This window comes from Myotis brandtii, unplaced genomic scaffold (genome assembly GCF_000412655.1).
Source record: "Myotis brandtii unplaced genomic scaffold, ASM41265v1 scaffold958, whole genome shotgun sequence".
Taxonomy (NCBI): Eukaryota; Metazoa; Chordata; class Mammalia; order Chiroptera; family Vespertilionidae; genus Myotis; species Myotis brandtii.
In genome coordinates, this window is record NW_005371960.1 from 421,087 (window position 1) to 442,062 (window position 20,976).

General features: G+C 49.8%; 1 protein-coding gene across 1 annotated transcript in view; it reads right to left on the minus strand.

The window, feature by feature from the left end:
- Nucleotides 1-20,976, minus strand: part of CRIM1 (cysteine rich transmembrane BMP regulator 1 (chordin-like)) — a 151,280-nt gene that overhangs the window by 3,511 nt on the left and 126,793 nt on the right. The window contains exons 13-16 of the mRNA XM_014533236.1: nt 17,560-17,781; nt 7,792-7,986; nt 2,847-2,969; nt 237-427 (exon numbers count right to left, since the gene is read on the minus strand). Of these exons, the coding sequence (XP_014388722.1) occupies nt 237-427; nt 2,847-2,969; nt 7,792-7,986; nt 17,560-17,781 (731 nt within the window). The remainder of the gene's footprint in view (nt 1-236; nt 428-2,846; nt 2,970-7,791; nt 7,987-17,559; nt 17,782-20,976) is intronic.

A 20,976-nucleotide genomic window follows, 5' to 3' on the forward strand; every position in this document is an offset into this window, starting at 1 on the left:
AGATCACTGAGAAACACCAGGTGATTAGCTTTTAATTCCTTATGTAAGTACTTAGGAATCAATAATCCAGGAGGTTGGGCCAGTACCAGATATCTGATTGCTACAGCTTGATGTGCACGTGAGGCCACGGAGAGCAAAGTAAAAATTTCACTGGCTGAACAATTCAAGGAAGTAATAAGCATGCAAGCTTTCCTAGTTTGACCACTCAAGAGGCTGAAACGTTCTCAGGACGATACCTTCGTTGGCGTTCGATACCAGCAAAGCAGGGGTATCCACTGTTTCTTCTGGTTGATGAGCAGGAATGCTATGATAATGGAGAGGCCTATCACGACGGGAACCACGACCGCGGCTATGCTGTCCAGCGAGGAGTCTTCCGCTGGGTGCCGCCTGTTATTATCTCCGTAATCTACCTTGAGATGACCCACATCTAAGAAAAATAAAAGGATTACAAGATTTATTATCTACACCGGAATTTTTAAGGATTATTTTAATTACATTGCAGACAGAAATCAGCAACTTGGTTTTACGGCTAAAACATGATTAAGGTCTAGTGTTGATCTGCAGAGTTCTTAGGGATGGATGTAAAAAATACTCGGGTGAGGAGGTTAATAATTGGGCATGATGATGCTGTTCTAGCTAGTCAAGAAAATTCTTATCTAGACTTTAAAAAGTGACGGAAATTCAACTACTGAAAGTATTTTAACTTACTGGCTTCTAACATTTTAAAGGAAACATATTAGCTCTGTTTACTTGCAAGTAGGAGATTAGACAATGTATATTCTTGGGCTTGGTAGGGAAATAGCTAAGACCAATTACTAGAGTATTAGTAAAAATTAAGCTAGAACCAAGAGCTTGGTGTTTTGATCAGTATTCTGGTTTACTGAGCTCTGAGCAAGAATGCCTTTTCATAAATTTGCTGAAAAGTCACCAGGCCTATTAGATCATTTTCCTGCCTTGTTATTAATGTACTGCACAGGGGACAATTGCTCGTTTTGCTTATATGCATGAAAGTCTTTCTGCTCCTTTTAATCATCCTCCTTGCAATGAATACTGCAGACAGAGATAACAGGAAGTTTTCTTACTTTTGTTTCAAATAAACCACTGTAATCAGTTTGTCTAAATGCATCAAAGACCAGGTTAGAGCAAGATGCAGGACACAATCAGAAGGAGTTGCCCCTAAAATGTTCTAGAAACTCAGCTCACGAAGTAGCACATCTTTGTGATATTCAGTGTTTAAAAATCCATTTTTATGAATATGCTTCTTTGTGTATGTGGGGGATAGGAGGGAGAGAATTTTAGCCAGTGTAGGGAGAAAAAAGGAACATTTATCAGCATCAAGAATAATGCCAACGGTAAAAGTAACATCGATGAACTCATGTTTTAAATACACAATGAATAAAAGGAATGAATTTTTGGCTTACCACATTTCAAATGATATTGGAAATTATTTTAGGAATATCTGTCACACAAGATTTTTAAAAAGTAAACTAAGGAAATCTTGGTGAAAGGAACATGAAACTTCAACTAGGGTCTGTTTATAAAATTCAGTCCTTAAGTTCTGTTCACATGCTAGCAGCAGGCCATAAAATTTAGCTTTGAGCCTTCCTAGCAGCCAAAGCAAAATGGAAATAAAGTATCATCATTAAGATTCATAATATCTCTTAGATTCAAACCAATCTGTTGCTTAGAAGAAGCATAAAATTCCCTGCTACTGACACATGAGGATCTATGTAGACCATAAGAGAAATTTTCTCAACATATTACAGTGAATAAGGCTGTTTTTATGACCAAAGCCCAGCACCTAGAACAGGATGTGGCACGGACTAAGCACTAGTATCTATTGACTGAGTGAGTATAAACATAATGGTAAAGCACCTCTCAGAACAAGTACTCCGGGAGCCAACCACTGTGTCTAGGAGGCTTGCTCTCAGCATAACTTAGAATATCTACTACTAGTAGAGTAACAGACCATTAATCTCTCAAGCAATAAATACTGCTTCTTTCAAAACCTATCATAAAAATTGTATAGCAAGGATTTTGAAAATGTCCTTGGAGTAGACAGGAGACAGTACTGAGTCGTAGCTAAGAGCAAGTGTATATTATTTGGATCCAGGGATCTGCTTTTACAGAGAAGGCGATATTGACAGAAACGCTGCCTTGCTTTCCCACTTTACTGAGAGACAGAGTAACATCTCTTACACAGCTGAAAGGACAGAGCAAGGAAAGTATGAAGCACGGAATAAACCTGGCGAGTGGGACAGTCAACACGTAATACACCGAACTGTCGGAGTGAAAACGACCCAGAAGCAGAGGGTAACCTAATGCATGTAAATGCTCAGTACGGAACCCACAGGGACAGTGAATAATTTATAAGTCTATTCACACATGTAAATATCAGTGAGGGTTTGGAAATTCCACCTGGGCCGGGAACATACTCTGTTTCATCATCACTAAGTCTCTGAACATGTGGGGCCAGAAGGAGGCAGTTTACCCAGTGGCCTGCAGACTTTATTATTCGGGTGTCAGACGTGTCACAGCCAAGCAGGCCTTCTCTAGAGAAGTTATCTGAAGGCAGTTTTAAAAATGCAACAAGCCTGGTAGGAGTGGCTCAGCTGGTTGTACTAAAAGGTTGCCAGTTCGGTTCTGTCAGGGCACATACCTAGTTTGCAGGTTCGATCCCTGATCGGGGCACGTACAGAAGGCAACCGATGGATGTTTCTCTCTCACATCGATGTCTCTCTCCTCCTCTCCCTTCCTCTAAGCATGTCCTCAGGTGAAGATTAAAAACAAATTTAAAGTAGATGCTACGTAAGACTAGATGGGTACCAGCGGACTCTGGCACTTACCTCTGCGGAGATGGACAATGTCATTTTCACTAGGAGTGGGCCGCCTGGGAACCTGCACGTCAGTCTCGCCACGACGATTTACCTTCTCAATGGGCACATTGGTTGGTTCCGGGACATACATTTCTGAAAGACGGGACATTTTTCATAAGAGACGGCGGAGGGGCTACTATTGTTAACTGTTGTTTCCTCAGTCCAAGTGGATGGTGCATTCAGTTCAACACAACATGTGGGGACGTGAAAGACCCAGTTTCTGCACTGACATTACTGCTGGAGAGTCCCTGCTTTGCAGGGGTGGGAAGCATGTCTTAAAACCATTTGAAAGGAGGAAAAAGAGTTTTCTCTGTCAGGGTCAGACACTGCTTTTCATGGCAGATGGTGTTGACTATGGTTTTGTGCAAGCATTGGATTGGCTAAAAAGGAAGGATTGCTTTTACTTTCCATCAGCTAAATACTACACTCGAATTAACTGTTGCTCTTTAATCCACGAGTGTTGAATCATTTACATGTCACAGGAAGTGAAAAAATGAAAGCTTTTTCCACTCTTTATGCATTTCTTAGCCATTTTCCCCCAAACTCTCCCCCTCAATGGGAAGGCCCTGCTGTCTCATTTAAGTCTTAAACGTCTGCGTGTTACCACTGGAACCAGGGTCTTCGGTAAATGCATTTCCATCATAGCAACACTTTGATCAATGGCATACTACAAACAAAACTTTCTGAGAAGAACATTCTTGCTCCCAAATATCAAGTCTTTTGTCTTTTTTCTTTAAGTCAAAGGAACCAGTGAAAAAAGTCAAAGCTTACCTTGGCTCCTACAAATATATTTATATATCCTAACCCCATCTGGCTAACAACCACCAGCACAACTTTCTAAAAAAATAATCCTTAAGAACCTCTATTTTCAAAACACAACGATAAAAGTCCCACTTCATCATGTATGTCCTCTTATAATAAGGTTATTCAGCATTGGTAATACTAAATACTAATAGCCTAATTTGGTCCCAATATAAAATACATAAAATACTAAAAGTTAATAATCCTCTCTGCTGAGTGATCACTGTCTATCCCAAAGTTACCGGCTTTCAGGAAGTAAACCCTAAGATGAAGCTGGGAAGGAAAAAGTGACAGAGAAGACAGCATCTGCTAAGCTTCCACGGGGAGTTTACCGAGTGTCCGCCAGGGAGATGCACGCAGCGGTTAGAAGCAAACTGCCCGCGGCTACCCGTCAGGGAACTGCAGAGCTCCACTGTCCCTGAGAACCAAGTCCCTGTGGCCTCCATCCCGACTCCCGCTCTCTTCCTTAAATTATCAGGCCTCAGACATGGCAGGGCCTAGCCATTCATCCTTTCCAGAGGTTCAATGGGCCCTTGAAAACTCTAGAAATTAAGATGAGACTTTACTGAAAATGTCACCATTTACAGAAGCCAGGGACTCTCAAACTTGTCTATCTTATCTGAATCATCCGAAGAGCTTAGACACTGTGCTCATTCTCTCTGGTCCTGGGCCAGGTGTGTTGGGGAACAGTGTTTAGCCCGATGTGGTGTGAATATCCTGGAGGGATTTGGGGAGAAAGTGAACTTGACATTTACATGGCATGTTTAAGTGGCACTGCACCCCCCTGAGCCCTCCCCTGCCTGGGCCAGCACAGCCTTGAACCTTCCTATCCTGGCAGGGCCAGCCTGCCCTGCTTCTGAGGCCTCGGTGGAAAGGCCTCGGGTGAGAGCTACTGCACAGGCCTGGGGGTGCCCACAGCAGAGAGCAGGAGGCTCTGCAGAGGCCCCGGGCTGGGACCAGGTGCGTTTCACCTCGGGTTTTCCTGAGTGAGAAGCACCTTTGAAATTCTGCCTCCCACCTGTGGATGTGAAGGGAAAGCCTGCCAACAAGAGAGACGGCTGTGTGCATTCTCTTCCCACAGGTGCTGAGAAAGGCTCTACCTGGCAAAGGCAAGGAGAGGTAGGAAAACTGCCTGGGATGAAGCAGGAGGTCCTCTTGATGGACTCTCTCACCGTGTCCAACAAGTGTTTCCTGAGCACGTCCTCTGAGGGAGGCAGTGGGCTGCGCCTGGGGGCACGGCTGTGGTCAAGGCCAGCCCTGCCCTCCGGCCTCCCATCCCCACAGCAGCTCTGACCGCCCGGGGCCTCTATATCAGTCTGCTCACTGAACTCATTCCGCTCTGATTAAAGCCCAGTCACACCCCTTCTCTATTTTAATCACAAAATCCTTAAAGCTCTAGTTTAGGGCCCTCAAGTTGAAGGAGAGAGTGTCCTTTCCCTTTAATGCAAACTTAAGCAGGAAACTGCCTCTGAGCAGTTTGGCCAAAAAGGATATATTTTTCAGGAAAAACAAACTGGAGAAACAAGAAGTGGGGATGCTGCTGCGTTTCCATGCCTAGACCTCGGCCTTCCCTGGCCAGGGCTGCATTCAACCTCCTGTAACATGTCACCCTCCCGGCATTTACCACACGAGCCCTTCCTAGCTGCCGGCCTTGTCAGGGGACAGGCCTCCCAGGTCCTGGGCACAGGGTCACAATTATGAATTACTCCTGCGGTCGGTCAGATCTGATCTGAACTTGAGAGGAACCCAAGACGACTTACCAGGGGTATGTGCTACATTCAGAGGCACCTGACCAGCTGTGAGAGCCACCTTCCCTAACATGTCCTCTTCTGGACCACCTGGGGTTCCCGAGCTGGAGATGCTCCCAGCTGAGGGCGCCACTTTTTGGAGCTGGAGCCTCAAGTCCACGCCCAGGTTTCCCGCTAACTGGCTGCATGGCCCGACAGGTCACTGAACTCTTCTGTGAGGTGGGACAAGTACAACCAGCTGACCAGCTCACAGGTGTACTTATACCCAAAGCTGGCAGTGGGGCCAAGTGCTTTGTAAAGGGTGAGGCTAGCTGATACGTTCAGAGATCAAAGCAAGGTAGCGGGGGCTCTCCAGACGAGCATGGAAGCCCGCAGGCTCAGGGAGGGGCAGATCATGGCGTGCGGGGGAGAGCAGGGCAGGAGCCCGGCCTTCCTGGCAGGCGACAGATCAAACGTAAAGTGGCAACAGCTTGACTGCTGGCAAAGTGTGCAGAGCGGTCAGATGGAGAAGTGACTCAACAGTATCAGGTGCAGAAAGGAGAGTTACAGAGATTAAATCTCAATCCAACAGTGATTCCTCACTGAGAAGCCACTGGGGAATTCTGCGCTAATGAACAAGGATGTTCGCAGTATCTGCAGCCTCTCCTTCATTAAACCCACCCCCGTCACCTGGATCCGGGTCCTCACCGTCGCACACCTGGGATGTCTGCATTGCGAGCTGAGCGGCCCGGCCTTGGCCTGTCCCTGCTGCACACACCCTGCTGGGCGCCCCAAGCACGTCTGCCACCATGTCATGCATCTGCTCACAAACGAGCCTCCCCACCAACGCCTCAGGGCACGCTCTTCACCCGACAGCGAAGGCCCTCAAAGGCTTGGCCGTAGCTGTAGTTGGTCCTTCGCTCCTGCTCCCAGAACTCTTGTCCAGGGCACGAGGCCTTGGCCTTCCCATGTCAGGGTCTTTGGTCAGATCACCCTCCTCGCTGCAATGAGGAGAGCCCACCTGTCCTTCACGGTCTAGCTCAGGCCTCCTCCTCTGACAGCCTCCAAGGCCACTGTACTCACAGGAAAACCTGCTGTGGTCTGGAACAACCACGGTCTCCAACGCACCCCTTCTCTCTTGAAGCCACTCACTAGACTTGCCCGCACCACTGCACCAAAAGGCCTCTGCGAGGGACTGAGTGTCACACCTGGGGGCTCCCCTCCTCCCTCGCGGCCCTGCGGCTCTTCTGGGTCTCTCTGTAGCAGGCGGGCACTCCCTGACCCTCCCACGTGAACCACCACCACCTGCCCTCCTCCCTGCCTGCCGCTCGCTGTGCTTTCTCCGCAGCCTGGTCCGCATCTGTGTGCTGTCTATCCCCTGGCACGCGCTGGCTGCCATCTCTCCCTGCGGCAGCCGGGCTCCGTGAGCACGGGGTGGGTCGCTTCTGTGCCCAGTGCCCACACAGTGCGTGTGCACAGCAGGTCCTGACAAATCTTTGCAGAACAAATATGGTTGTTTCACCATTTATATCACAAAGCGCACATTCCTAAGAAAACTTAAGAAACCTGGGAAACAAAGGTGACACATACTAGACAAAACAACGCCAATGAGAAATACAAGCCTTTCCTCATTCTCATTGAAAACACGTAAGGATTTCATCCTCCACCCCCCCCACCCCCCGCTGAGCGATGGCACCTCACAGCAGGGAACCCTGACTCAATCTGTACCTTAAGGCTGCTGAGACGCCAACATGCCAAGTACCCAGCAGATGGCCCTGAAAGGGTGTGGCCTCCTGACCTGGCAGAATATCCCATCCTCCTTAGGGGACAAAGGCTCTGTGAGGGCTGGTCTGCACAGCTCAACAACAGTGACGTGGGCAGGACTCGGTGAGACAGGTCCACGGCTCCCATTTCACACTGCACAGCATATGCCCCCTGGGTGGGCGTGACTCCTGGCCCACTGGGTGGCACGGAGCAAGATTCTCTAATAAAACTAAGAACACACGAGACTCGCGGCGGAGATGCCGAGGCTCCTGACTCGCCCGGACCTCACGGGCCCTGGTGAGCCCGCTCTTGGGTCTGTGTGGTCAGCACTGCCCGAGGCTGTCCTGCCAGGGGCGCAGGTCTCACTGCTGGGACCAGGGCAGAGGCGGGAGGAGTGGTTTTTATCCAGGAGACACAGGCATGGCGACTAGCAGGAGGGTCTGGGCAGCTGTGGGGGCTTAGGTTTGAAACTGGAAGGTTAACTGAAGGGTGGGAGGGGTGGGGGGAAAGACAGGCACGGGGTTGCACACAAGGACTCACGGATGGGGCGGAGCCTCGGGGTCTGCTCAGGTTTCATCTGCAATCAGTTTACCAGAAGAGTGGCAGGACGAGGGCGTAGTTACCTGGGCATATTGGGCAGCAGCTGCCTTCCACGTTGATGGGCTCCACGCAGGGCAGCGGCGGGCAGCTGACGGTGGAGCAGAGGGTCTGGCCCTGCAGGCAGTAGCAGTGCGTGCAGCTGTCTATGTCCCAGCGCTCCTCGTCGGCGTAGGCCTTCCCGCCGAAGTGGCACACCACCCTCTTCGCGATGCTGTCTTCTAGGGGCAAGAACAGGGCACTGTGGAGTGGCTTGAGGTGACAAAGCACGGTTCTTATTATACCCAAGGGGAACCGCCCCGTACAATCGCAACAGGCGTTAGGAGTTCCAGAATCCGGGAACTTTTGCTCCCCCAGACCCCTTCTGCCTCCTCCCTCTGCTCAGGGGACCCTCGTGTGACCAAGGGCCATTGCGGCTACGGCACGGTGGTCACGATTACAACCGGCCGGGAATGACACCGCCTGGGGAGGGGTCACCAGACTGTCATCACAACACATACACATTAATCACGGTATGGCTGTTGAACATGCCACACAGAAAAACTAAACTGAAATATAAGTAGGTAAAGACACATGCAGAGGTTTTATTCTATCTGGAAAGATTTTTTTAAAAAGTCCAGCTGAGTATGTTTATGGAGCTAATTAAAGGAATTTCCACTTTTTGTTAATCTTTTTTGTAGATAGTTCAGGGGAGCAGTAAGGAATGGACTGGCGTGTCAGAGCGAACTAGCAGGGTCCCCGGCTCTCCCAGACGGGACTCCTTCATCCCCAGGGATGCCGATGGCATTGTGCTCAGCAGAGAGATTTACTTTAAAAACCATCTCGTTCATTTCAGTCCATTTTTCAGCCATGTATGGTTTTTGAGAACATATTTTTAAGAGCTATTTTTATGTACGAGAACTTACAGCTTAAAACATTCTGCTCCTCCTTTTTCCCTCCATTTCCCTCCCTTGCCGTTACCACTTCTCCCTCCCCCGCTTTCCTTCAAAGTTCCCTTCTCGGACGCAACGCCTTCTCCTGGTTTCCTGAACTCACTTCCTGGTGGTCACGCTGCCCTAGAGCTCGGGCACCACCGTGGCTCAGTGAGGCCCAGGGAGCAGCGGAGCGGAGATGGCAAATCGCTGGGGGAACATGGGGCGGGCAGCCCTCGTCACTGGGCAGGCCAGTGACTGGGTGACGCCTCAGAACCTGGGGAAGTTTATGCTCAGATTCTAGGGGCACTTCCATCACCACTGGTCACCAGGAAACGGAAAACTACAGGAGTCGGGAACGAAGCTCCTTAGGAGAGGAGTGTGTCCAGGGCTCAGGGTTCTTTCCAGAGGCCTCTGGGAAGCTCTCGCAGGGATAATGTTCACCACCCAGACAAAGCACGGAGCTCAGGGTGCTTGAGGGTGCACTGAGAGCCGTGCCTGCGTGGGTCAGGAGCCGCCTCCTCCCAGCAGCCCAGACCCTGCAGCAGAGCGCCAGGAGGCGGGAAGCTCCTCTCTGCAGCCCACGCTCAGAGCTCCGCCTTTGCTGGGGGAGGGGGAGAGGGTCCCAGATGGACACGCTCACAGATCTGGCCTCAGTGCCAGCACCCTGTTCTCGCCAACGACTCCAGCACAGGCGGCACGCACAACGCCCTGTTCCTATAACATTGTGTGTTTCCGTAGACGCATGTCCCTCAGTGAGAGCGCAGGAGGGAATCTACCCCAAGTGTTCAAATGCGTACTCTGTTTCTCAACACTTCCCATGTCCCTCTCATACGACTCCTTAAGGTTCAACAAGGGAGATCAAGTAATCACAGAAAGTTCTAGTTATCAGCAGAAGTCTTTCCCAGTATCTATTAAAAACATTTTACTGTATTCATAAATGTTCCACCGAAGGCTTTCTGGTGCCCTGAATGTTCAGTTTGAAAACTCATTTGGAGGCTTTCAAACCAAATTCATGACAGAAGTGTTTGCTAACACAGAGTCCTTCGAGGAGGCAACTTCATCCAGCTGTCCACAGCATACGTGCCAAATGGCCGAGTCAAACCAATTAATGAACCTAATTCTAGTAATATTCTGACCGACAGCCAACGTTTCATTGAGGGCATTTGATGCACCATCAAATCTAGAGTCTTTTAAGCAGAGAATTCTTTCTGGAAGGAAGTACTTCTTCTTAAAGCAACATTGCTGATTTTATGCAGAGCTCAGGGGGCCACAAGCTCTATGAACCCCAGGGCCAGCATTCTCAGAGCTGACCTCCTTAAAGATTGGAGGTCGGCGGAGGCAGGTGGCCGACAAGAGAGACACCAGATGGCTCTGAAAGAGGATGTAGGTGCCAAGTCCTGCAGGAGAACTGGCATCTGCTGAGCACCCATGGTGCCAGGCGCTGGGCCGAGAGCTGCACCTGGGTCAGCCTCACGGGGCGGTGAAGCAGGCTGTGCATCCCACTCCGGGAACCAGGAGTACCGGGGCAGGGACTTAATGCAGCACAGCCGGTGAGCAGCGGAACCTGCACATACCCGGCTCCATCCGACCGCGAGGCCCACGTGCTCAGCATGGACGCTACCTAAGGCTCCTTCCCTTCCCTTCCCTTCCCCTTCACGTGGTCTCCAATGTGCCTGGGCCTCGCTGGGAAAGTGGACAACTGTTTGGCTACCCGGCATGTTCAGGGGAAGGCCAAGCCAGAGCCACTGCACTGAATTTTCAAGTAAAATGAATGGAGGATTCTTAATTTTGGCAAAACCCTGAAGATTCTTCATCTTCTCCAGGGTGGCTCCTACATGGTCCATTTTAGATTATAGTTAATGAGATTTAGGTTAATAAAGGTTTTATAGAACGATGTCCACCTCTGACTACATTTCACCTGGAAGGCTAAGGTCGAAACGGAGGCCTGGATGCATGGAGAGGATGTTGGCCGACTGAGCATTGCGGTGCGCCCTCGTCCCCCCCACACACACGCGCGTTTTTTTCCTGGTTTACCACCTCCTTCCACGGCTCGTCTGGGTTTACCCAAGCAAGCAGCCAGGAAGCTTTAGGGGCTACCTCGTGTACAGGCGACACGGTGGCTTCTATGCAATTTGAGGTCTAAATAATAAATGAATAAAGACACCGTCGTTTTTGGGGGTAGGGGGGACAGCAGAGTCTAATGCAGTGGTTCTCAACCTTCTGGCCCTTTAAATACAGTTCCTCATGTTGTGACCCAACCATAAAATTATTTTCGTTGCTACTTCATCACTGTAATGTTGCTACTGTTATGAATCCTAATGTAAATATCTGATATGCAGGATGGTCTTAGGCGACCCCTGTGAAAGGGTTGTTCGACCGCCAAAGGGGTTGCCACCCGCTGGTCTAATGGAAAGCACATATAAAAGCATTTTAAGCACTCGGGCTGGAGAGGGTGTAGAAATAGAGACACAGGAATAGCGACTAAAAGTAATTGGTTTCTATTTGGCTATCGAGTGAGCTGTGCCACAACGCTGTTATATTTATCACTCCAACTGGTCTGCTTACACGGACAATGGCATGAGCTTTATTCTTTAATACCTAATAATAACCCTAACTTCCCCCGGCTGAGTGCCAGCTATGTCCTGGGCACCGTGCTGACCAGCTCACATGGGCCAATTCCATTTGATCTCATCAGCCCCAGGGACAGGGTGTTAGTCCAATCCCACACAAAACCGAGGGGCAGGGAGATGACATCACGTGCCCAAGCTGCAGGGCTGGGAAGTGGCAGGGCGGGCCGGGCACCGAAGGAGGATGACCTCAAGACGGCCCCACTCCCGGGCAGGGACTCTGGCCATGTGACAACTATTGTTAGGTTTCCCACCACTTGTATCTGTTGGGTCTTAAGGTCTTTGTCTTCAAAGGTACATTACCCTTCAGCTGACCGCACCACACACCTGGCCCAGGTGTGTCAGGGAATGGAGACCAGCAAGGGGCCACCTCGGACCCACGGTCCTTCCAGGCCAATCTCCAGTTACTCTATTTAAGACCCTTTATCTCCGAGGAAGAGGAGAATGTTTCTGGGAAACGAGGTGTGACACCAATAATAAGGCTTATTTTTAAAACGAACACTGCTGTTTGTCTGCTTGCAGTTATATATCCAATCAAGTGTGGCCCTCTTCTGTGCAGTCACTGTGGAGAGCTTCAGACATAGCCCACGGCACTGCCCTTGCCTCGCACAGCTTCGGAAAAGAAGCGACGTTACCTTGCATTGCCTGTGACTACAGTAAGAACATGTATGTCTTACAGTGGTGGAGTTCGGAGAATTCAGCGTGGGTTTTTTTTTTTCTTTCTTTCATTTTCCTCGATTCTGCTTGATACCAAAGAGGATGAAAAAGTGGCAAGGCCTTGAGATGTTAACTCCCACCTGTTCAAACTTCTCTCTCCAAGATAAGATAAGAAGCCCTAACAGGCTGTCAGCTGGACTCTGCTTCTCCTCTCGAGCTGTGTCACTACCGGCACTCTAACCCTAATGAACACCTGGGAAAACCCAGAACCGAGAAATGCGGTGCTTTCTTCCTCTAGAAAGGTCCTGGTCAGGCCTCCAGGAGGCACTGATGGGGCGGCCCAGGCTGCTCTGCATCGACCACGACCACGAGAGACGTACCTTAGCCCTGGCAAGGAGAGCATCTCGAGCCTGCCCCACTTCCTCCGCGGAGGAACAGAAAATCTATGCTCCGCTCAAATCATGTTAGAGTTGGGCTTTTCACTTCTGCCAGGGCACAGCATTGGTGTATAAATACTCCAGGTCTAAATCGGGTTGTGTATGGCGGTGGTGGTCATGGAGTCAGTCTTGGTGTAGGAGTGACTTCCTGGGAGGAAGTCAGGCAGCTTTAGAAACGGCATCAGTTCTTTCAAATCTCCAGGGGACTATTTCGATCCCAATGGCCAAGAAACTAAATGCAGCTCCCACTCTCAGAATAAGTCCCAGCGCAAAATAATCCCGCACAGGGCGGGGGTGGAGGGGGAGCCGGCTCATCCCACACATCGCCATGGAGAGCCTTCTGAGCACGTGGTCAGAGGTACCGAGGCCGGTGACGCCTCTGCCCTGAGGAGATGCTTCTAGACCAGGGGCTCCCTTTGTCCTGTGTGATGTGGAAATTGCAGGCCCTGCTAAACAACATTATACTTCAATTTGGTTTCTTAAGTTTGAGGCTCAAGGGACTAGAAGAAATCATTTAGGCAGGCATAAAATGGGACTGGGACCACTATGGGGAACATGAGATTAAGAAGAGGGGGTACAAAGAGCAGCCACCTCTCTCTAGGGACACACTGACTGGGGCAAGAAGAGGGGAAGTACTTTTAAGAATTTTAGCTTATAAATGGAACAATGCACATTAAGGTGACCGAGCAGCCATGGCTATTCAAGCTAAGAGTGCGCAGGACGAGGCACACCACCAAAGCCTTATTTAAAAACTAGAGGCCCAGTGCATGAAATCCGTGCATTCGGGGGTGGGTGGCGGGCGTGAGGTGTCCCTCAGCCCAGCCTGCACCCTCTCACAGTCTGGGAGCCCTTGGGGGATGTCTGACTGACAGCTTAGGCCCGCTCCCTACAGCAGTCAGACATCCTTAGCGCTGCTGCGGAGGCGGGAGAGGCTCCTGCCACCACCGCTGTGCTCACCAGCCACGAGCCCGGCTTCTGGCTGAGTGGTGCTCCCCTTGTGGGAGCACACTGACCACCAGGGGCCAGGTCCTGCGTTGAATGTCTGCCCCCTGGTGGTCAGTGTGCATCATAGCGACTGGTCGTTCTGCCATTTGGTCGATTTGCATATTAGCCTTTTATTATATGGGATGTCCTCGTCCTTCCCCTGCTCGTCACTGGGATACTCTGTCCAGGCCTTCCTCCTGCAGAAAAGCAGCAGGTGCTCTATTTAACGTGGGAAACCAGACTGTGCCTGATGCCCGTCACTCACAGCCGCGGCACCCGGTGTCCGGGGAGCTGTGACTATCCACATGGCGCTTGCCGCTCACCAAGTTGTTCACCGTGTGGATGACTAACTTTCACAGCACGTCCACGAAGCACAGGACACAGGACAGCATTATTATTCCCATCTTCCAGGTGAGGAAGCTGAGTCAGGTCACTGACGTGTAGCTAGAATGTGCCGGAGGTGAGCTCATAATCCTTTGGCTCCAAAGTAAGTTCCCTTTCCAACACAGGTTATTCATCTTAAGAAAACATGTTGGGGACACAGCTCTGAAGACTCTTCCAATGAATATGCCAGTAGAACACCACCATGGCTTGAAAATATACTACATGCAATTCCATGGGTTTTGTTGTTAGGAATGCAATTAAATAGTATTTATTAGGTTTGATTCCTGGGCTGAATTAAGTACCCAATGATCAACAGGTGTTCCAGAGAGACACTAGATATATTTATCTCCAGAAAAAGATACCTAAACAAATAAACAAATCTAAGCAGAAATGAGTGCTGCACAACAGACTGGATAGCGAGGGCAGACACTGCCTCTTTCAAGGAGAAATATTATCAATCATTTGCTAGTTGAAGATCACGATGGTATTATAAGCAATTAGACAAAGCCGTTCACTTCACGAAATTAATCCTCAATCCTATTAATTATGCCTGTGTTACACATTCTACCGAATTAGCACACATAATACGAGGCCTTCACACATCAGAGGGAGGCATTATCACTGCACATTAGCGGCTTGATAATTTAGCTGAAAGGAACACAAAACTCATAATTACTCTGCTTTTAAAGGGATCGCCACTTTTCTCTTAGGGAAGAAAGAGAAGGAATACCTCACAGGGTGACAGCAAGCATGCTTTTGTGTAGGGGTTTTATCACCAAAGTCAGACTAAAGGCAGGTTTGAGGGGTTTAGAGATCTCTGGTTGACTAATTAGGGAGACCATTCACGCAGGGAGGAGCTGTGCAGCCATGGGAGGCCAGCAAGGGGGGAGAGGCAGCACGCGAGACCCTGGGAGCAGCTTATCTGGGTTAGGAAGGAGCTGGGCTCAACCTGAGAAAGCCTAGGACAGGAGACAGTGCCAGGGCTGTCCCCGGTGCCGACTGGAGGAGCGATCGGGTGCTTTAAGACATGCCAAGGCATGGCTTCCCATCTCCTCCCTTCGCTAGGTGGCCTCTGAAGGCGGACACAGGCTCCGCCACTGCGGCATGGTAACTGCCTGCAGGTGTGCTAGTGCCATGAGGCTCCGTGCCTTCCGTACAGAGGGAAGCTGCTAAGAGAACCAGCCTGGAGAGAGGGAGGGAGCAAACTGGAGTCAGAAAATCCCACACCACAGTCAGGAACTGAACTTGACTTCGCACGCTTGGACACCAGGGGCGAGGAAGGATCCAGGCTCACGTAACAAGGCGACTTGCAAAATGACTACAGAAGGGAATGCGTGACTATTTCAATAATAAAACAGTGTGTGAAGCATTAAGGTGAACGAGTGAACAGCAGCACAGTGTGCTCAGCAAATGTTAAGTGTCCCCCAAAGTGTTCCCCTGAACATAAGCCACAGGTTTACGTGACACAATTACACCCGTGTCAGTAAGGAGCAGGGCAGTTGTGGAGGGAGATGGAACAGACACAACATTCCCAGCACACAATTATGAGCATGTATGAACCACAATTTAGTGAAAGTGCTTGCAAGTGAACCTAAAATCAAAATCACAATTTGGACCAAAATGTTATTTTCCTCCCTACACTAAAGAAGAATGTACAGTCTAAATGATGCAGAAATTGAAATAGGAAATACAAAAGCAAAAAAAAGGCAAGGACACTATATTATGACTTGCAGGCATCTCATCGTATGTTTGAATTACAGTTTAAATGACGCAGAAATTGAAATAGGAAATACAAAAGCAAAAAAAAAAAAGGCAAGGACACTGTATTATGACTTGCAGGCATCTCATCGTATGTTTGAATTTGTTAAACTGGTTTTGTGAGAAAGAGAAGTGATTTACTATCGTCATTTAGAAACAAACTTACTAAGCTGAGCAACTTACTAATGACAAATTTATCAATTAAGCAGCAAAACGCCACAGGAGCTTTTATCTAAACAAAATAATCTGAACATAGGCAAGATTCACCGCTGGATTCTGCCCCGAAGGGCTAGGCAATTTCCTGCACCCTGGGCCCGTTTCCTGAGTAGGACCCCGGCGCCCTGGTGGATGCATGAACCCTTCCTTCAGGACCGACGCGCTCATGTTGAAATGGGGTGACACCGGCTGTCCCTCTGCCTCCTCCCACCCACTGGCCTGAACAGCGGCCTAGGCATGCCTCGTATTTAGACCTCACCCAAGGCAGTGCTATTTTCCGTAGGAATTTTGGTCAGCCCTTTGAAAAGGTCAGTGGCACTATGCCTTGGTATATTTTTGGCTCCACTTAGGAGCTACAAAGCTCACGGGAATTCCAGCCGAACCCAAGGTCGCAGTCATGAAAAGGTGGGGCAACCACACGACCCATCCGCTTGGGACACTCCTGGTCGACAGCTGTTGTCCCATCACACGTTATGAATAGACCCCCTTTCGCTCTCAAAAGCACCGTGGTTTGAAGAATAAATGACAGAGATGGTCAACCTATTAAAAGAGAACCCAGCTTTCAAACATACATTGAAATACTCCCTGACCATGACGCAGAACATCCCTGAGAGCAGAAATTATGTTTTTGGAACATCTTTCCATCTCTTGCAGACCAACATGCAGAATAACACTCAGAGCAAGTGGCCCTCTGCCCAGCGGCCTGAGGCCACAGCCACAGCCACAGCCACAGAGAGAGAGTGTCCTGATGAGCTCGTGTCATGGCCCGAGCGTGACTCCTCTCCGCCCAGTGGCCTGAGGCCACAGCCATGGCCACAGAGAGGGAGCGTCCTGATGAGCTCGTGTCATGGCCCGAGCGTGACTCCTGGGCTCACCCGTGGGAACTGCTACAAAGCTCCACGGCTAGATCTCTCTTCCTCAGATATCACCCCAAAACATGCAATGACTTGTCTCCAGAAAGCACACGAAAATCTCCAACAAGAGTGCACAAGCCTGCAATTACTGCAGCTCGCCTCCCTGTCCACCTGCTACTCGGAGTAGAGGGGCACCGCTGGATGGCGACACACCACTGTCTCCCACGTGACTTTATGAGCTTTGCTTGGTACAAAAGCAATAAAGGAGAGCGAGAGCCTTGGGAGCGAGGGCTGCGCCTCTATCAGAGCTGCCAGCTGTCGGCGCATCGCCTCCTGGGCTCCGGGGAAGCACCTGGCTTGTGTCCGGGGGACTGGTTTTGGTATAGACGTCAGGGACTAATACGCGTGTGTCCTCTGCTCATGAGCTGTGTCCCCCTGGGTCACTGGAAGGTGAGGGCTCTGTCAGTTACCCAGGCCCCACTCTGTGTCCCTAGGCCCTGAGGATGGACAACTGTGCGGCTGAAATGGAACCAATGAAGTGTCAGCAGACAGAGGAGATACCGGGAGGTAAGTCGGTATTTCGTAGGTAGTGACCTGAAGGCAGGGGCAAGCTTTATGTGGTAAGTGTGCTGTAAGGAGATGGGGGATTCATGGGGAACACAAGGCCACCGGGAACAACAGGGCAGAGAAAGACAGTTGGGGTCTTGGGAAGTCTGAAATGGCCAAGCAGCCCAATAGGACAGGCCAGTGCGGTACCATCAGGACATCCTGAGGCATGTGATTCCGAGTAACGCTTAGCTCGGGATCACATCTTCCACGTCTTCCCCGCCGGACATGACTACTCTGACTGTGGCACAGTAATCAGGAAACCAGATTTCACAAACATGAGTGGATCCAGGCACAGGGCCGTCGATGTAGACGCAGTGGCCCCGGCGGAGCCGAAGGACTCTGTCTCGGTCTTACCTATGCAGTAGGGACAGCACTGGCCCTTTCTCAGAACAGGTCTCTCACAGGATACTGCTGGGCAGGACTCGGAGAAGCAGCTGATGAGGCTGTTCATGCAGACGCAGCTGGTACAAACGTCAGGCTTCCAGGACTCGGCGGCCAGGAACATGGCCCCCTCCTCGTTCCTGCAGTAGCTGGGCTCGCTGTCGTTGCGGGAGGGTGAAGGCTGGAGAGGCGCGTCTGGAAAAACAAACAGGAGGTCAGCAGGGGAAGGGAGGTGCTGCAGGCCAGGCCACCCAGTGTCCCAGGGGAAGCATGCTCAGTCATGCGCTTGTGTGCCACGGACCTTAAAAATGTCGCAGTCACGTCTGGCCGGCGTGGCCCAGTGGTTGAGCATCAACCTATGAACCAGGAGGTCATGGTTCGATTCCTGGTCAGGGCATATGCCTGGGTTGCATGCAGGAGGCAGTGGATCAAGGATTTTCTCTTATCACTGATTTTCTCTCTCTCTCTCTCTCTCTCTCTCTCTTTCTTTCTGAAATCAATAAAAATATACATTTTTAAAAATGTCTTAGTCACTAAACAGCAGGGTTTGAATTTTAAAACAAAGAGGCTCTGTTAGTGGCTTGCACAATACCCACTCTCCTTCCTTGGATTTTTGGGAGGTGGTTGAGGACTTGAGTCACAATGTAACTCGAACAGGTCCATCCCTCTCCCTGCTTTCCCAGTTTCCCTTGCAACTGGGGGGAGGCGGGTGCCACGTCACCTGTCTGCGGCTAATGTGACCTATTGGCTAGTCAGAGGATTTCTGGGACAGCTTCCACTTCCTTAAAAGAAGGGCAGGTGCGATGCCACTGCCATCCTTCCACATGTTCCTGCCTCGAACGTGAGTGTGTTACCTGCAGCTGTAACACCCTTACCCCACGTGTGAGAGAAGGGCCTCACGTCACTAAGACACTGAGTTAATGCGAATAAACACCAGCCTCCAAACTTCCTGTAAAGAAAGCTCTGCCTACATCCACCCTACGCAATCCACAGCCACACAGATTCTCACTGCACCTCCCCAAACACCTCTATGCAATATCCCAACGTGCACATTCGTGGCTGGAAGATGATGGGAGACCCACATCACTCATCAGGATGCGCCCCCAGAGACGTCGTAAGCATCTTCCCCTAAAGACTGTGACCAGAAGGTTCCCAGATCCAGTTCCCGCTGGAAATGGACACCCGGAAAACCCTCTGGGTCCTGTCCACTCAAATTACGTGAAAACTGTAACTTCAAGCAGAAAAATGACGGGGATGTAACAGGGGAAAATGTGGGAGTGAGAGTCCCAGACCAGAAATCTCACAATTCGCTGACAGAGGAGAAAGCTCTTCTAACCACTGCTCGATTCGAGAGGCCCTGATGGTCTACCTAGCAACCGTCCCCGAGAGCCACGTTTCTCAGTGGATACAGGGTCTGAACTTTAAAGAATTACCATGTGCTCCTGTCAATCAACGTCAGGAACTCAGTGAGTGAGAAGCTCTGAATGTCACTCTCTCCTCACACCCACCTCCCAGAAGCAAGTGTGATCTGACCACGAGAGCCCCGAGGCCGGAAGGAAGTCAGCAAACGAAACGGGCCCACACCTTCTCCTCAACATTTGTAACCATATCACCTACTCAGTCCCAAAGGTGGGCACAACCCAAAGGCAGCCACTGGGTCCACTGCTTCACCTGTGCCGTGTCACGCCTGGCTGCACAGCCCACATCCACGTGGCTCAGAGATGGAGGGGCAGGGTTACGTTCTCAGTGGCCTTTCTGGGTCAGCCGTGTCTAGGAATAATCACTTAAGAGACTGACCAATGCCAACTTTTGCTCTGGCTGGAAACTGGGAAAACTCACACTCCAGACCTCACCAGGCGCTGCAAATTGCCACGAGGTTGCTGTGGGTTAGGAGAGCTTAGCTCCTTCAAGCAATGCCGCACCTCGGCCTAAACATTGAGGGGAGAGAGCAGGAACAGCCCTTCATCTTTGGGCTGAGCCTCTGGGCCAATGAATCTGGGCCACAGGTGGTGAAGTCCCCCCCATCTCCCCCTTCCTCTATCAGCTCCTACATTTGTCCCCAGATCTGAGTACAAGTGGTAGCAGAGGTGCTTCCCACTTCAGCTGAAGGTTCCTAGGTTACATGTGCTCCTCATTCTTTCCTTTGGTGGCGATCCTCTCACTTTGTCATTATTTACGCAAATGTCTAAGACTGAATCACTGCTCCACAGGCCAGGAGCTGTGCCTGTTGCCATTAACCTGGGGAACCCCATGGCACGATCCAGGCATTCCGCAGTATCTGTAAGATGAGTGATCGAAGTGGCCACCAATTCCTGATCACCAATGAAGACACCGCTCCAAGGGGTCTCTACCAGGAGGACGGGAATAGTCAGGGCTATGTATGAACACAGAATCATCGGCAGGATTTACATCTGAATAAAATAGGGATAATGGTAGAAGCATGGGAGGGACTGGGCCATACATACCCTAACAATGGAGTACATATGAACTCCTTCTTATACCAGAAAATATGCTGCACCCACTAAGCTTCTCAGATTACTACGGCGGCTAATTGCACGGAAGATTTTGTACCAAGACAGTCACACCTCGGCAGCAGTGCATGCTGACAACAGTAAGCGTGTGGCTACTCCTGCAGGTCCACCCGAGGCAATTCAAACAGAGCATCAACATGAACCCTGACTGGCCAGGGGGCAGACAGGACACTGGATTCCGGCCGGCCCACCGGATGATCCAATGTAAAAAAAGTAGCAAAATGCAAGGGTTGATGTTTTACTGCGCAGAAATGCCCTAAGAATATACATTTAGAAGGTAAATGGTTACTGATGTAAGTTGAAAAGATAAAAGATTAAGCAACAACAAAATAAAACTAGTGAGCTGTCAACTTGGTAATTTTATATATACAAATTAAATATCTTTTGGGAAAAAAGTCATATATTCTAGTATTAATTTAGAAAATAGTCATACATTCTAGTGTAACTAAAGTGCTACTCTAGTTACAAACCAGTAACTTATGTTTAAAATCCTGACAAAATCTGATTACATTTGTTCCAGGACCATCAATTTACCTGCTAAGGCCAGATTATCTGAGAACGAGAAGAAAACAATATTACTCTTTGCACAAGCCGTGCCAGTCACTTAATTCTTTTGGAGCTTAAGTTATTAATCATCACAGGTGGGAGGGGGTGAGCATTATGTGTATTTCAGTGATTGCCCTGCTCAACATTCTCAAAGTACCCTCCCAACCCTTACATACTTCAGAGAATTTTATTGATATTATTCATCAATATCTATTCTTTCTATTTGTTAAAGACAAAGATGGCTTTTCACATTAGCGAAATCATTTGGAATAACTGGTGCGGCAGGACTATCTCCTGCGTCTGTGATGTAGGA